General features: G+C 35.5%; 2 protein-coding genes across 2 annotated transcripts; one reads left to right on the top strand and one right to left on the bottom strand.

The window, feature by feature from the left end:
* Nucleotides 1-884: 884 nt before the first annotated feature.
* LOC123311619 (adhesive plaque matrix protein-like) lies at nt 885-13238 on the bottom strand. Its single transcript, XM_044895675.1, has 2 exons — nt 13105-13238; nt 885-6083 (listed from the first exon to the last, which is right to left on the bottom strand). Exons 1-2 carry the CDS (start codon nt 13105-13107, stop codon nt 1260-1262), a joined length of 4827 nt encoding a protein of 1608 aa, XP_044751610.1. The 5' UTR covers nt 13108-13238; the 3' UTR covers nt 885-1259.
* A 2661-nt stretch (nt 13239-15899) lies between these two features.
* On the top strand, nt 15900-16882 carry LOC123311783. Its single transcript, XM_044895874.1, has 3 exons — nt 15900-16108; nt 16175-16451; nt 16617-16882. Exons 1-3 carry the CDS (start codon nt 15962-15964, stop codon nt 16784-16786), a joined length of 594 nt encoding a protein of 197 aa, XP_044751809.1. The 5' UTR covers nt 15900-15961; the 3' UTR covers nt 16787-16882.
* The last annotated feature ends 735 nt before the right edge of the window (nt 16883-17617 follow it).

Here is a 17617-nt window from a genome sequence, read left to right as displayed (position 1 = left end):
CGTGTAAGTGCATGAATCTTTCGATTGCGAATCATTTTCTGACTGAATTTTTCAAAAATCACTTGGATATTTTTTTTAACATGATTAAATGGAACATTTCATAAAAGTTCCAAAACAAAATGTACAATTTCAAATTGTTAACAATTTGTCAAATTCTGTAAACTTCATCTTCATCTGATTATTACTTTCATATTATACATTATTTCAATCTGACGAATTTGTATATTTCAAGATTTAATGGTCTGTACAAAGAAATGATTGTTACATATTCTAATCTAATGTTTCATACTTTTGTATTTCAAGTATCACCAGCGCATCCACCAATTTTGTGTGATGAAATTATGGATGAAAAGGACGAATTTTGAGTTTTTGCGCCTTTTTTCCCAGCCCATTTGTCTGCAATTATCTGATTTGAGTGGAAAATCTTAAATGATTGAGTTTTACTCATTTATGAAAAATTTTTAGTCAAATGTCAAGTTTAATGCCGGACTACTAGCATCTGAAAGAAAAGAGATATCAGGCAGATGCTTTCGGAGTTAACTGTAGGCATCTTCGATTTTGTGCTCAATGCTCAATATTCAAAAAATACTGATCTAATGGAATTAGAACTCTGTATTTGGTCGAAGAGTACTGATACGAAGAGTAGTGCAAAATTTCATGTCGATCGTCAATATTTAGAAAATATTGAGAAAATAAATTGGTTTTTCTAGAACAGAAGCAAGGGGCAAGGGGTTCATTACCCAGATGGATTACCAGTTACCACTGACCGCTCGTGTTAATATGAACAAGTACCTACTCAGTACTTTTTCCATTTTTTCAATGTTAATGTACTAAACACAGACTTTTTCCATAATAAGAACAAGGAAATCATTAAACAATTGTCCCACAATTAAATTATTTCGTTATATTTTTACTCGAACTAAAAATAACATAAGTATTTACAAAGTACCTATATGCTGAAATAGATAAAAATCACAATACTGATAGGAAATGAGCTCATTTCTAATGGAATTTCAGTAAAAATCATTCCTGGAATTTTCAATCATGGGCACTTGAGAGCACGAATCACCTTTTTAGAAATATATCGTTTTTTTTTTCAAAATTGACCTTTTTTGAGGGGAATTGAAAGAAGACTTATTTTCTATTACCTAGTTGACTGTGCTCTTAAGATTTCTTCATTCAGAAAATTTCCTACAAATGATTTCACTATATTATAAAAAATCATATCAAATCAAAATTTGCATCATAGATGGAATTCTTTATTTAAAATCGAAGGCAATCTCTGGTTTAGGATATAAGTAACCATCAGATTTTGGTGGCAAGTAATGTCTGTCTTCTTGGGTTGTACTGGGTCGGGTAGTGGAAGTAACAAATGGCCTTAGAGTTGATGTTACAGGTTGGTATGGTTTGTAGGTAGAAGGGCTATAAGTGAATGGTTTTGATGTGGTACTTGCAGAAGGTTTGAACGAAGGACCGTAAGTGAACGGTTTGGGTGTGGTACTTGCTGAAGGTTTGAAGGAAGGTCCATAAGTGAAGGGTTTGGATGTGGTACTCGCTGAAGGTTGGAACGTAGGACCATAAGTGAATGGTTTGGATGTGGTACTTGCAGAAGGTTTAAACGAAGGACCATAAGTGAACGGTTTGAATGTGGTGCTTGCAGAAGTTTGGAATGATGGACCGTAAGTGAATGGTTTTGACGTGGTACTCACAGATGGTTCGAACGAAGGGCCATAGGTGAATGGCTTGGATGTAGATGGTTTTTGTGTGGACGATACATATGAATAAGATCCTTGTGTACTGCTTTGAGGTATGTAAGGCTTATAAGTTGATGGACTATAAGTAAATGGTTTCGAAGTACTAATTGAAACGGAAGGGGTGAAAGAGGGACCATACGTAAATGGTTTTTTTGAGGGCGCTACATAGGTATAAGGTCTTTGTGTAGTTATCTGAGGTGTAGAAGGCTTAAAGGTTGAAGGTCTAACTGTACTAGTGAAAGAAGTAATGAACTGTTTATATGTTGAAGGAACTGACCTATCAGTAGTACTGACCGGAACGTAAGGTGCATTAGTAATAGGTTTATATGTTGATGAAACATAAGTTATCGGTTTCTGAGTTGTGTAGGAAGGTACAAAAGGTTTAAGGGTAGAGGGACTGATGAAAATTGCTGGTTTGTATGTAGATGTTGGATAAGTAAAAGGTTTTGAAGTTTTAATTGGGCCAACAGGTTTTGGGGTATAAGTGTAAGGTTTAAAAGTAGACTGAGCAAAAGTCTGAGGTTTTATTGTGGAAACATCAACAGGGGGAATGTAGCCTGGGCCTTCATAAACGGGTTTCCGACTCGGTTTAGGTGAAGTGAATAGTTGTGAACTAGAAGGCCTCGAAGGGAAGGATGGACTAGGTCTTGGGATTTTACTTGTAGTAAATTGCGGTGGTTTTTGAGTAGCATCAGAATAGATATTTATAGGAGGTTGAGAAGATATTGGGAAAGGTGCAGGTTTTTTGGCGGGTTGGTAACTAGGAAATTGTGGAATGGGTTGTAAAGATGGTTTTTTAACAGGCTGAGTGGGTGGAGCTGTTGCAAATTGATATGATGGGAATTGGGGCTGTGGAGTTGGTCTATAAGATGAACTCGAGGATGGTTGTGGTTTATAAGTGGAAGACGAAATCTCTTGGATAACTGGCTTTTTGGGCTTTTCATAAACGTAGCCAGTTGAAGGTGGACGTTGTGGTTGGATCGTTTGAATTGGCTGTATCGGTTTTTGTGGTATTACCGTTTGGGGTGTCGAAAATTGTGGTAGTTGATAGCTGGGTTTTGAAGGAGTTTTAACTGGTTGTTTAGATGGAGGCTGATAACTGGGTTTTGATGGGCGAAAAACGGGCTCCTGAATTGTGGGGGTCTTTGATGTTTCTGTAAATGTAAAACTGGGTTTGTAACTCGGAAATTGGGTTGATGGTATTGGGCGATAAGCAGGTTGCTGTGGCAAAGGGGTTTGAATAGGTGTTTTAAATGGACGTTGAGAACTATCGAAAGGTTTATTCGTTTGTACTTCAACAAATGGTTTCTTTGGTTTATCATAATTATACCCAGGTGAAGGTGTACCTGCAGGTACAACTCTATTAGGAGGTGGCGTTACCACAGCTGTTGGAGAGAAGGGAACCTGTGGCCTTTTAGTTGGTTGCTGTGGAAATCCACTCGGCCTGTATGGAGCTGGTTGAGGCCTGTACTGTGGAATTTGTGGACCAGGTGTTGGGCGACTAAAAGGTGTTTGTGGTGTTGGAGTTCGGTTAGGTTGATAACTGGGTAAAGAAGGAATGAAACTCGGTTTTTCCGGAATCTGTGGTGTCAAGGAGGGTTTATAAGAAGGTTTTTGAGGCTCAGGTTTTTTAGAAACCTGATAGCTTGGTGTTTGTGGAGCCGGACGATATCCAGGCACTGGGACAGAAGGAATGAAGCTTGGCCTTTGAGGTAAGGATGTTTCTGGAGTAAACGGCTTGTATGCCGGTTGAGGAGATGGAGAAACCTGGGGAGGGCGATAACTTGGTATTTGTGGAATTGGACGGTATTGCTGAGGCTGGGGAGCAGGAGTTTGCGCAGGTTTGTAGCTTGGTATAGAGGGAAGTGCGCTAGGTTTCTGGGGAATAGTTGTTGATGGCAATGAAGTTTTATAGGCAGGCTGTTGAGGGCTGTAAGTTGGGGGTTCCGAGGTTGGACGATACGTGGGCAATTTTTGAGCAGGCGTTGGTGATGGCTGATAAGTTGGCCGAGAAACAGGTCTCTGAGGTTGATAGCTAGGCCGTTGAGGTGACTCAGAGGGTTTGTATGTTTGTGATGGTGCCTCAATGAAAGGTTTTTTCGGTTTTTCGTAAACATATCCACTTGGTTCTTTAGGAACTGGAGTACTGATTGTAACTTGGGATGAAGGAAACTGAGGTCTGATACTTGGTGTATAAATAGGACGTTGGGGTGTTTGAATTGACGGATACGAAGGTTTTTGAGGCGTATATGCTGGATAGGACGGCTGTTGAGGCTTGTATGTTGGATACTGATTGCTTGGTATCGAAGGAACGAAAGCAGGCTTCTGAGATGAAGGTTTGAATGATATACCAGGAGTTGGGAAACCTGGAGTCGGCGATGGGCGTTCTAAGGGTTTTTGTGTTGAAGGAACTGGGGAAGGTTTATACTGGGGTTGATATGATGGTTGATAGCTCGGCCTGGAAGGAGTTGGTCTTGAAATTGCAGGTACTCTGGTTGGTGTAGCTTGAGGTTTGGGGAACGGAGATTGTGGTATCGGACGAATAATAGGAGGTTGAGGAGTTGACGGATATTCTATTGGTTTTAAAATTGGTTGAATAGTTGGATTTTTAGGTTTCTCGTAATTATAACCTGTGAAAGGTTTTTCTACTGGAGATGGTGTAGGTTTATACGCAGGTAACTGAGGAAAAGAAGGTTTTGAAGGAACTAAAGAGGGTTTTTCAAACTGGGGAACACGGGAGGGCTCAGTTGAAGGCTTATATGCAGGTTTCTGTGGTTTAGGAAAATCGGGAATTTGATAAGAAGGTAATTGTGGTGGTTTATATTGAGGAGGTTTCGGGGAAGGTTGATAATTTGGAAATGAAGGGACTGAAAATGGCCTCTGTGTTGCTGGCTTTTCTGTTGATTTTACTGGAGTAATATTAGGAAATTGAGGTGATGGTGTTGGACGATAGATTGGCGACTGAGGTGAAGGAGTTTGGGTTGGGCGATAGTTCGGTCGTTGGGGTGTTGGTGCTTCTACGAAAGGGACCTTGGGTTTGTCATAAATATAACCTGTTGACGAGGAGGAGCTAGGGGCAGGTCTATAGTTTGGAATTGTACCAGGCTTAGGGGAAGGCTGATATGATGGTTTTTGAGGAAGTGGTTTATAGGGTATGTTTGGAATTTGAGTACTAGGCCTCTGTGGCGTGGTTTGTGGAGGTCTGTAGGCTGGCTGAAGTGTTTGCACTGCAGGAGGTTGAGGTTTGAAGGATGGTGTTGGTGCATTTTGGATTGGTGGTTTCTTTGTGGAAGGCAATTGGAAACTAGGAACTTGTGGAGGAAATGTTTGTGATGGGCGATATATAGGCTTTTCGGTGAATCCTATTGATGGTGTTGAAGGAAGTTTCGGTGGTCCTTGAGGCGCAGGTCGTGCTGACGAGATTGGTCGCCCAAATGGCGATTGTGGCGTTGAAGTTTCCACCGGTTTGAAGCTTGGTTTTGATGGAACAGTTTGTGGAAATGGTTTCGCCGGCGTGGGATAGTTGTATCCGTTCGTTGGTTGTGGCTGTGGTTTCTGTTGTGGCTGTTGCGGGAATGAAAAACTTGGTTTAGTCGAACTAGGTCTGAACGGAGTTTGGGTCACTGGCTCCCTGGAAGGTACCGAACTTGTTACTGTTGGCGACGGACGATAACTCGGCAGCTGCGGGGCGGGTGTTTGTTTTGGTTGTTGATAAGTTGGAAAACTTGGCCTTGGGGTTGTCTGCTGCGACGGCTTAAATGATGGAAATTGATATGCAGGTCTTTCTGTTGGCCTCGCTGGAGTTTTAGACGGCTGATAGCTCGGTATTTTTTGTGGCTGAAATGTTGTCGATGGAGCTTTGGGGCGTTGTGTTGGAATAGGACCCTCTTCAAATGGTACCTTTGGCTTTTCATAAATATATCCATCCTGACTGTTGACTTGAAAGGAGTTAACTGATGATGCATATCCCCCTTGCAAAATCTCATTCTCCCTTATGGTTTTTTCTTCTCCATTGAGTATCTTTTGTCCAAACTCGTAAGTCGGCCGATTTCTTGATTCAATTTTTCTCGAATTTGTTCTGAATTGATTCTTAGAATCAATATCAGCATCATTCAAGACACTGGAATCTAAGGTAATAACAGGTATTCTGTAACCATTTAATTCTTTTTGATAATCAGGTTCATTTCGAAGTTTAGCATCCAACTTTTGACTTTCAAAAATGCTATTATTTTCCTCTTCGGAAAATAAGTCATTCTGTCTCTTTTTTCTGGCAGTTTCTGACTCTGCCAAAAAGAGCGTAGTCACCAATAATATGTAAATTGCGTATTTCTGAAACAGATAATTTATTTAAATAAGGTTGTTCATCTCGAATTCAGTTCATTATGTTTTGTTGAAAGGAAAATGGTAACATATTATGCATATACAACTGATTTCTTTATCTCATACTTCTCGATGAGAGGGAGTTGCGGAAAAATTGTATTTCTTCGAATTATGTTTGAATAGGTGTACTTCAAAGTCTAGAAGAGTTCCCATCTCTTATTATTACTACAAAACCATACCGAAATGAACTTCAGTATGATATCCAACAACATTCGATGAAGTAAGGTTTGTTTGTGTGGAATAGGTACTGATGGGTGCTCATTTATATACGGCTTAAGCATCGGCATAAAGAGGAACATTTAGATATATGGATAAATTAATCGATTAACGAATAAAAGGAAGGAATTTCGTCCAAGCTTCATCCAACGAACCACGCCACAAAAATCCTAACTTTGACCTTTACTTTGATCCATCATCAAAACCGACATAAGAGCCCATGACCCATGGCTGGGTAAAATTAACACTCCTCACTCGAATTAACATTATGTTAAATCCGGCATTGTATAATTATGTCATCTATTGGTCTCCGTGTTCGGTTAATAATTTAGATACTTTTCATAAATAAAAATGAAGGTCTTCGCTACATCTATACAAGGAAATAGCATCGGCTTGCATCATCGGCAAGTACTGAGCATTGTATGCCATCCTTTCCCTGCTAGCAGATACTTCGTTGGCTAATGTTAGGGTTTCGAAAAATTTCAAAATCGTGATATGATAATTGACGGTATAAGTTCAGAATAATTTGAATCAATTACATGATTTCATGTTCGAGTACTGAATAAAAAGTTATGGTTACAAGTCCACCCCAATCTAATCAATCAACTGAGTAAAGTTAATAGGTTGACGATATAAATCGAATTATAAAAAAACAAGAATGTCTGCTCAATTTCATTCCTATTAGTTTTCTGGATTAAAAAAAAAGGTTTTCCCACGGATAACTGCCTGAAAAGTGAAAAGCATTCCATTCAAGTAATCAAGTAATTCAAGCGTGTTTTGGTATAAGGATTACCCTTTAATGATTCGTGCACAATTGCAACGTGAGTACACAGTATAGACACCAACTGTGTGTTGGTGTCTATACTGTGGTGAGTACTTCGAAAAATATTGGCCGGGAGCGTGATGTTATTGACACACATACAGAACACAAACCTCTTATATAATGAAGTCCGCTCCGGTGAATCCTCATAAAATCCCGGAGTTGTCGCCCCATGATTTATAGTAATCATGAAGATGGTCATGGAAAAGTAGGAATATATTCTTAATTGGTTCCCAGTAAGACTGACGCATCAAATGGGTATCAACGAAATCGAAAGTAGGAGGTCAAGATCCTAATAATCTCATGAACGAATGAGACTCACCTTTATAAATTTCTATATAGAGTGAGTAGAAGTAACGCTCAAAATTCACATCTTAGGTATTCGCTATTTTGCAGAAAATGCAAATTTCATATCAAATTGAGTAGTTTGTCATGCTCACTCTACTAGAGGAGGAGGGTAGTTTTTTTAAATGCAATGAATTTTCAATACCTAATGAATATTTTTAATTAGGTTGAAGAAAAACTCTTGAATGGGTGCCTAAGCTTGTGGAAAATTGGATTCTACAGGACAATAGAGAAATTTTTTCAATTTTCACTTGTTCCTTGAAAATTTTTTGCAGACTCTTTGAGATTGATCAATAAACCTTTGGGTTGAAACTCAAAACAATTTTACAGTTTATGATTTCACACCTGAAACCCTGATTTTCATGTTTTCTACCATGACGAAATTTAATATTTTACGCAATATTATCTAATGACGACCACGAATGGAAGATATTATGAGGCTATTAAAAATGTAATTAAAATCTATTTGGAACGAGTAGGATGAATCTTTCCACATTATAGATTGTGTCCTTATAATAAGACTACAAATATGCGTATTGGTTTTTCCACACAACACTGGAGTCCTTGATTTCAGAAAGAAGCAATCACATCAGATTAGTTTTCTTCGTTTGAAAATTTTAAGAATAGGGTGTTAAAGGTCAAACATGGGAACTTTCCTCATGTTTTCGTTGAAAAAATTGGAGGTAGGTATAAGAGATACATGCACTTTTCTTTTATTGTTTTTTTAAGGGTTTCCACTCTTCAAAACCACTTTCTTCTCGAATATTTTTGGACGAGGAATCACTTCCTGCATTTTTCCGCATTCTGGGTAAACACCCTGTAGTTCCTGATTAACATCCATGGTCAAAACAACCATTCATATTCATAGCTGAAATCCTATCTATTGTTTTACCGGTTGATATTTTATTCAGTATTGTACAATAGGACGAAGATGATATCTTGCAAATTTATTCGACTTGTTTGTTTCAATTAACAGCAGCATTTTCACGAACACTAATAAATATTCAAATTTTGAATCTGTGATTTGAATTTTCGGGTAGTTATCACTGTATCGATTAATATACTACTCATACGTATTCATTCATAGAAGATTTTTTTCAGTGTTAGTTAGAAGTGCTCACGTGACATGGGAAAACAATAAAATAAAAACTGATCAAATGACAATTATTAGGTATCTAGAACGTCTGTAGGTTCTTCTAGTCAAGAGAAGATTCTAGGTTTAAAGAAAATATATTATATGATAATAGTTATGTAATAGAAGATACCGTAATACATATTTACTTTTATGGAAATAATATTGCGCTAGTAGGCGTGAACGTTAACAAACTAGTTATATGGATAGTATCAATGAGACATAAATTGTTCAGTATCAGGTTTGACCTGTGACCTTAGAAGTGAGGCAGCAGGAGATTTCTTTAATAAATAATCAAATGAAGTCTCATCAAATCATGGAAAAAATTGGATAATTAACGTCTTTTAATTTCTTCTGGTTGTTCAACTGCATGTCTCTCTTTTGCGAATTTTCTAATTGTTGTAGCAACAACCACTATGAAAATATACCTGATGGACAGAGAAGTATCTAAGAAAACCATAATTATATGCAAAATTACGTGTCCACTTCATTCTACCTGAGACTTACGCAACTGTCTATCCATACCAACCTCAAAATGTCAAACCCAGAACTTATACCTAATAATTAATAACATCTTCTGAATGATAGCTGAATCGATTCAGAATAACATTTTGCATTCACGTTATCCTCTCAATAAGCAATCAGCTCATGTGTAGTATTTTCATAGCGGTTTCAATGATACGATGTTGAACATGTTGAGTGAAGAGCAATTTTATTATTCTTGTTATCTATTCATTCACAGGTACTCGATAAATCGTTTGATTATGCATCATTGTTTGTTCTCAGACATTAAAACTATCTTCTCTACTGTTATAAAAATTCTGAAGAGATTAACGAAGCAAGGTTCGTCGATCATCGAATGAATATTACGATTTTCAAACAATTCGATGTGACGATGTATGTACCTTTGCTTAAAAGAACTAAAGCAGAGTTCAGTCATAAAAAGAAACAGCTAAAAAAGCTTCCAAGAGATCTTTATATATGCAAAGATCCAATTCATAATTATTTTTCCTATGATCCTTTTTCAGGAAGTTTTGAATCAAACATTAGAAGTTTCATAATTTCACAATTTTCAGTTGGGAGATAGCCAAAATACGAATTACGCAAAACCAAAAAAAAACTGACATATCATGAGAATAATTATGACTTGTAACCGACATTTCTAATCAATTATATACCGAATTGAGCCTGTAGTAATTAAGATAATTATGCACGGAACCTATTAATCTGCTCCATAGTCAGGTTACAAATCTTGAATAACATTGATGATCATATTAACACTTCTATGAACTTCTCCACCTGATCATTCGATTCAAGATGCAAATGAGCCGGCTTCACTCTGTTGGTTATTGACTGAACAGTTCTGTTGTTGAACTATTTTGTAATCTATTTGTCAAATATTAATAGTGCTTGGGCAATCCTTCCTAACCAAATGTTCTTCAAAGTTAATGAAGTTGATGAATTAATCTAGTGACATATAATATAATTTATATTTAATGGAAATTAGATGCTGCATGGATAATGGATATACCATCATCAAAGGTAACTTTTTATGAATAGTCATAAAAATTGTGTGTTGTAAATCAACAAAGTCTGGCCGCTGATGGATGATATTCGATGCGTGGGAGTTTGGAGGATCTATACAAATTTTTCTAGCCAAATGAGGAGACAATTCAGAAAGTTCTGACCCTAACTGATGTGTTTTGGAAGCGTCATGTCGAAATTCCAATGTTCGCATAGAGTATATATGTGGAATTTGAAAAAATATTGGATTCAATGAAAATCTTCATTTAATCGGAGTAGAAGCAAACTTTTCTAGGGTGACAAATGATAGAGGTATTCGAGTATACCAGGAAGTTTTCGTATAAATGTCTCACAAAAACTCATTACTTATTTTTCGATTACAGCATTGATCACAGGGTCTTATATTTCAAGCTCATCATGAACGCTGATGATTTCATTGTTCTTCGAAGGTTTTGATAACTGCATCCTTTTACAGCATCGATAGTTACAATGAGAATCTAACCTGTCAGATTTCTGCTGAAATCAATCAAATTGCATCAACTGCATTAACATTTGATGAGACCATAGTTGGATCTAGTGAAGAACAGAATTGTCGATTCAGGAGCTGAAGGTTGAATACAATGCGTCAACAGCTGTCAAAGTCAAAGTAATAATTCATGAATCGATTCCACCGTTGAATAACAGTTATCTAACAGTTATCGAAAAAACAATCAATCAAATTATTTGAAAAAAGTTTTCTCGAAATAAAATTTCCCACGTCTAGATGTTTTTTGGATAAGCTTAGGTTTTAAATTATCGAACCTTACTGCTTAAAAAATTTACGAATATCTACAACTTCTTCTCGATCGTAGAAGAACCATCAGTCAAGGCTGCCACTCGTCCTTCTATAGCACGGAAGTTACCTAGAAGTACCGTCTATCTACAGTCCCATTCAATATTTTTCACTCGGGCTTATATAAGTGAATCACTGACATTTTCCATTGAACTTTCTTGCTGTTTTCGCCACTTAATCGATGATATTTTGCAGTGCAAAAATCAATGACATTTCGAATTTTTGAATCGAATGAACTGCTTCGAATCTAGATTCAGATATAATGGCTGTTGGCTGCTAGGCGGTTAGTAATGAAATGGACATCTCATTATAGTGATATGCAACCGTTCAATAGGCTTCATATTGTTTGAATAAATAGGATTTCGTGCATCTATGTGTGAATTGATTAGATATTGGGAAAGATACGTATGTACGTTCATTTCGAAATATTCGTGGAGAAATGCAACGAATATTTGAAGGAACAGAAACACCAAGATACATTACTGTATAAGTACTCAATTATCGCTTTAGAAGTGATCAATCTCAATCACCATTAAATCGATTATGAATCGATCATATTTAAGTATATTTCTTTTCAGCGAATTTGACGACATCTGCTGTCTTCTAAAATTGATGTTTTTTTTATTTGTATTGCAATTTGTCTCTTTAAACTCAATTAGAGAGTTGTGTAATCCTGGGCCATCTACAAAACGATACAAAACGAAGATGTTTGCAATCAGTTTTCATGTTTTATGTCTATACGGATGAGATTCGATTTTTTTGATAATGGGTATGATTAGGTACATTCTACATGTTGTGTATCCTTAAATCTCTTTTTCTTATATTAATTAGTTTTTTCACCTAACCTTCTTCAAAATGATGATGATTTCAAAATGATCTTCTCTCTTTTGTCTTTGAAAGCTCTCAAACTAGGTATTAATCTATTTTATTGTACCATATACTTTTGTGGACAATTCAAAGAAGAATATGCTCAACAAAAACCTCAAGATAACCTTGAAATCTTGTTCCCGCCAAAGAGTTATTGTCTAAGGTTCACTTCTGCTATTTTTAGTGGGATGTCTTCATTTTATAACTATTTGAATTTGAAAAACTTTCTCGGAATCAAGTCACCACGAAAGGTAGGATTTATGTTATGCTCGAATCACATTACAGAATTTTCTGGTATGTATTAAATAATTTGTTCTCTTTTTCGTTTGCAATTTTTCATAACTTCCAACTGATTAAGTTATGAAAATATTGAGACTTGCTCTATTTGAGACAGAATAGTTTTCACAACATGAACATTTTGAAAAGGAATGGTTGACTATATCATCACATATCTATATTAATATGCAGGGTGTAAAAAAATTACGAGTGCGAGGAAATTTGCTCAGAATGGATAAAGCTAGCCAGAATAAAAATTTTTAGTGGTATAATATAATATATTTAGATGCCATTTTTAGGGGCAGTATCCAAAACAGGTGCTACCCAAAAACAAAAAATTGATATGAAAGACCAACACTGTTTTTTTTTTAAAAAGAGTCACCCCTCAAATTCATTCATTCCAGAAATATTCACAAGTTTTTGATGTCTCCTTTATTTTTACCGGTGGTAATTCGATAAATGGAGAAATTTCCCCACGGGAGTTAATTAAAATATATTTTTTTTATTGAAAATAAAGATGAGAAAGCAATACAAAAGAGAATTCGCATATACTAAAGATATCCATAAAACCTATTTATAATGAGCATCAAATCCTGAATCCTCCCAATGAGATTAATAATATTTCAAATTCTATTCAGATAAAGGCTAGAAAACCTGTGTTGAGATTAAATATTGAATTTTATCTTATCGAATTCCTTTTTAAAAGTTACAAAAAGTGGAATAATATGATTTTGAAAGAAATCTGAACACCTAAGAAAATTTCAAACTACCTGCATCTAAGGCTCGACTGTAAAATACATTTGACGATCGAATTCTCATTATTTCATTGCGTCAGTTTGTGAAAACCCATCATTCACCACATTCATAAATCATATGCAGATTCGTGAACATCCAATGGTCGCCGAAGATCACATTGCGCAAAAAAAATTCATAGGAAAAGGCGTGTTCTTTGACCTACCATGTTTCATGCCAAATGTATCCTCTCATAAACTGAACAAACAGCACGGGCACTATATAGAGATTTGACTAATTTCAAATTCCCACAAGATTGTCTTTTATATGTTATCTTAACGATACGAAGGTAATCAACTTGCAAAATCCTCCTTCTCCACAATGGAGAGTCTTCTTCATGCCGCTAATAAGCCGCTACCGAGATATGTGAGGAGGTGGATAGATTTGGACGCTCATATAGATTGATTACCAACGATCTTGATTAGTTTTTAGCGCCCTTAGAAGTTCTCATTCATACAAAAGGTGAAAGATGGTCTCGAAAATTTTCTCAAAGGGTATCTAAACGCCAAAAATAAATGAAAGGACGAAAAAACACGACATTGACTTAATCCATACTTGAGCCGGTATAAGCAGTTGCCTTAGGTGCTCTTATAGCGGAATTCTTCTCAAATTCGAAGTTCTTCGAAGTTCCCCAGAATTCTTCATCTCTTTTCCTCAAGGATCTAGAAAACGCCAAGGTCGATAGAGAGCCTCCGGTATTATCCAAATTTATTTTCCATGCTTCAATGCCATGATGGTATCAGTGAATAATTTTTATGAATCTACACATCAGAGAATAAAACCAAAGATTAACATGAGACGTTTTGAAATTGGTATTTACCTATTATTTCAATTACTCGTCATACAGTTTTCCCTCAAGAATAAAAAAAAATTATATAATCAGTTGAAGAATTCCTGTTAGAAATTATGGAAATCTTTTCTGTTGAATTTTCTAGCCTCATGCCTTATGAACATAGGCGGAAATGAACATTTTTTGTGGGGGGGGCACCCCTTAGGAAGGTATGAGGTAATCGCACCCGAGGTAAAGATGTTGGGTGGAGAAGAAATCCGAAAATTCTAGAAATGGCTAAAAACAACGAAAAAGCTCCAGAATTGCTGTTTTTCACCGCTGTTTTCTAATTTCTCTATTTGTCTGGGGAGGGCACCGTGGACATCTGGGGGGGGCACGGCCCCCCCTGGACCCCCCCTATTTCCGCCTATGCTTATGAAATGATTTCTCAAGTGAAAAAGGTTTACCTAAACCACGTTATTTGTGATTGCTATTTGGCAATGCCAAATTATTCAGTCCAATATATTTCAAATCAAAGCGTTGTAATTGAGTAGGTATCAGAAAATCAAAACTCCACCAATGAACTCTTCACATATGTTTTTTTAGACTAGAAAAATTATTATCATCTATATCATTCTAAATGAAAGTTAAAAAATTTCAGAAATTCTTGAGCTGCACCTTGGTATTTTTTATTAGTGAATGTTATTGCAACGATATCTTAAGATATTATATTAGTTTCCTATTATTTATGTTATCGACAGCAAAATATCCTTTTTTCCATTAGTTTTTTTTAAATTTCTTACGCTCAGCCTGGACTAAAAATTGAAAGAGGTGAAATCTTTGATTTTGATAAAAAGAAACCTCGTTGATTTGGCCAAAGATTATAGAGTAACTAACTTTGGATTTGGCTTGATTTGGAGATTTGGCAAAGTTAATATTTGTTTAATCTTCCTCTTTGGTTTTGATTCAGACATAGACTTTTTGAGGAGTAGTTCAAACGTCTCACCAAATTCCCCTTCCTTACTTCATTGTTATTTACATTTAAATTATCAATTTGACGTTTGATGTTCAATACAAAAATTATTCGAAAATCTTCGATATTTTTATATTCTCCACTTCTCCAGAGATCTGTTGGTTGAGCGGATAGAGTGCAGTCAATATTGTCATCTCAATTACCGACAATGACAAAATGAATTGGGATTGATTATTGAATTCAGGCGTATCTCTCTACTGCTCTCTAGCCATCATTTCGAACTGTAAAATAAATTAATTTTACCTTTTAAAACAATGGAAGAAGATGACCACGATGAACTGTTACAAGTAACAGACGAAGAATCGTCCGATACAGAAGATCAAGATCTTGATCATTGTAGCTCAACAGAAACTCAAGAAGATGAAACCTATCTGGGAAACTGCAGATATCCAATAAGCAGTAACTACTCTAAATGCGAATTTCTAAGAACAAAAATTGCGCTCCTTTTCTCCTCAACTTCTCTCATAATTTTACTACCACCATACCTTGATTCGATGAATGTGAAAAGTGACGCATACAATTTGATTTTGGTGAACTCGACCTTTACTCTCTGTTCTCTCTATTTCATTATAATGACTGGAAAACTATTTTTCAAGTCATACAAAAATTTTAAATTTACTGATATTCCCATGAAGTATTCAAGGATAATTATTTTGTCATTTTTATATACATCAAGTGGATTTTTAATAATCTACGCGGTAGATAGAAAGAGAGTTATGTGCCATTTACAGGACCCTATGAAGGGAATAATTTTGGTGTTCTCATTGCTCTATTACTTCATTTTTTGCAGAAAGTGTGAGTAAAGAGAGTGACCAATCAATTTGAGTATAAATATAATATTTTCTTTTGTAGTTATGGGTTTACAGAGAATCTTTTCGGCAACAACAATCATTGTGGGTCTTTTCATCACAGTAGACTATGGCCTTTGCGATGAATTCAGATGTAGGGGTTATGAACGAGTTCGTGTTGCTGATGATACTGGAAGTTGGCCATGGAAAACTCACTCTACCTGGATTGTGATATATGTTGTTGGATTAGCACTTTTTTCGGGGTATTTTACCCTACTAGAGAGATTTCTGTTAACAACAAATGTGAGTTTTCTAAAAAATCTCTTCTATAATTTGAAAATTTTCTATATTACAGGAACCCTCATCAAATAACACACCATCGTTTCTCACTACAATTTCAAGATCCATTGCCTTCCCAACAATAGATAACAGGATGAACATATTCAGAAATAATCATCAGTCTACTAATGAGGGAAATGGCAAAATATCAGCAGTTCATGTTTCTTTATTCTTACATATTTCAGGATGGGTAATGATAGTCTTTATGTTCTGGACTGACTTGGTTCCCTCAATTGGCAAAGTAAGTAGTGGGCTATTCATTATCTGAAATAATCGTCTTTAACATATCAATGTGTTCTGCTTCTAGGAATCAACTTTTATAGGCTTGTTTAATTCAACTAAGCAAGGTATCATTTGTCATTTCACACCTCAATTGTTCCAAAGCCAAGAATTCAATGATTGTGGAAATATTTTTCCTTTCTCCTGGTTATTCCTTGGAAGTTACATCTTGTTCAGCATTATGTCCATAAAATTTCTGATTATATCTCAATCAGCAGTTTATACCATTGCTGTTATGAGTTCCTCTTTACCATTAGTTGGAATTTGGTGGAGTTTATTCAAGTTAATTCCACTGCAGAATGGTGGTAAGTGAAATATTAATTATTATAACAAAAAAAAATGCAATATAACAAAACAAAACATTAACAATTTTCTCACAAAAAAGCAGGAATCTTTCTGTTGGTTGTAATAAATAAAATACATAACTATGAATTATTATTTGATGATTGTTTATTTTATCTTTATCTCAGGTTCAGTGATTCTTTGGTCTCCATCACTCTCTGGAGAATTAATTTGCTCCTTACTGGGTCTTCCAATAGTCCTCATCGGCTTGTTTTTGTTTTATAAGTCACATTTCAGAGACAACCTTTGGTCAGGCCTTACGTCCAATTACATTACTATGCCCTCACATACTGCATAAGAAATATAGTCTACTTATTGGAAAATATTCAATATTTTGTGAGAGCATTTATAATATAAACTATGTTGTTATATGGGCCTTGAGTACTAATCATAATAGGTTTCTTTGTAGATTGTTGAGAACCTAATCAAGCTTTTTATTCAGGTTTTTTTTTGAATAACCTTAACATACTAAGTAGAATTTTATGATTCATTCAGCTCAATATCCTTTTGTGTTGAAGCATAATTTCGTCAAATATTACAATTTTTATTTTCAAAACACTCCATAGAATTTAACGAGATGCCTACATAGAGAGAAGTAACAAATATTAGCTGAAGATGACTTATAATAGTGCCTGTGATCCTATACTGCTTAAAAATTATTACACTTTTTTAACAAAGAACAATTGATGTAATTTTATTCCTCAATGGAAAAAAATTGTGCCAAATTAGGTCAAAGAATCGAATTATACATAAAATAGAAGAACTGGTAACATAGTAGCAATCAGAATAAGTCAAAATGGTATTTATTTTGAGGTGATAATCAAGTCCTTTTTTGATAGATATTGTCCATATTTACTGCTTGAGGCTCCAGCTCTTCTATGTATACCCTCTATATTCCAAAGTATGTTATTCTATTGAATCTTATATTTTTGAGATGATCCTCCAAATATAAAACAAGTGCAGGTAGAATATTGCTCATAAAAGTAACTTAAGGTTTTAATACTTGATTATTTGTTCTAATTTCATGAATCAAATAGGTGTTGTTAACGCTTCAAGGTTTTTATTTCGATTTATACTTGAATCATTGTTGTTTCATTTAAACAGATTTACCAATTTTCTTAAATCAGCT

This window comes from Coccinella septempunctata, chromosome 4, assembly GCF_907165205.1.
Source record: "Coccinella septempunctata chromosome 4, icCocSept1.1, whole genome shotgun sequence".
NCBI classification, from domain to species: domain Eukaryota; kingdom Metazoa; phylum Arthropoda; class Insecta; order Coleoptera; family Coccinellidae; genus Coccinella; species Coccinella septempunctata.
The sequence above is the reverse complement of the archived record's forward strand: the minus strand, read 5'-3'. Positions and strand labels throughout refer to the sequence as shown.

Excerpts from the sequence above, each read along its gene's own strand:
- LOC123311783 (XM_044895874.1), top strand. The coding sequence starts at position 15,962 with ATGAACATATTCAGAAATAATCATCAGTCTACTAATGAGGGAAATGGC. Across the intron at positions 16,109-16,174 it reads TGGTTCCCTCAATTGGCAAA|GAATCAACTTTTATAGGCTT; the intron begins GTAAGTAGTGGG and ends TTCTGCTTCTAG. Across the intron at positions 16,452-16,616 it reads AATTCCACTGCAGAATGGTG|GTTCAGTGATTCTTTGGTCT; the intron begins GTAAGTGAAATA and ends TCTTTATCTCAG.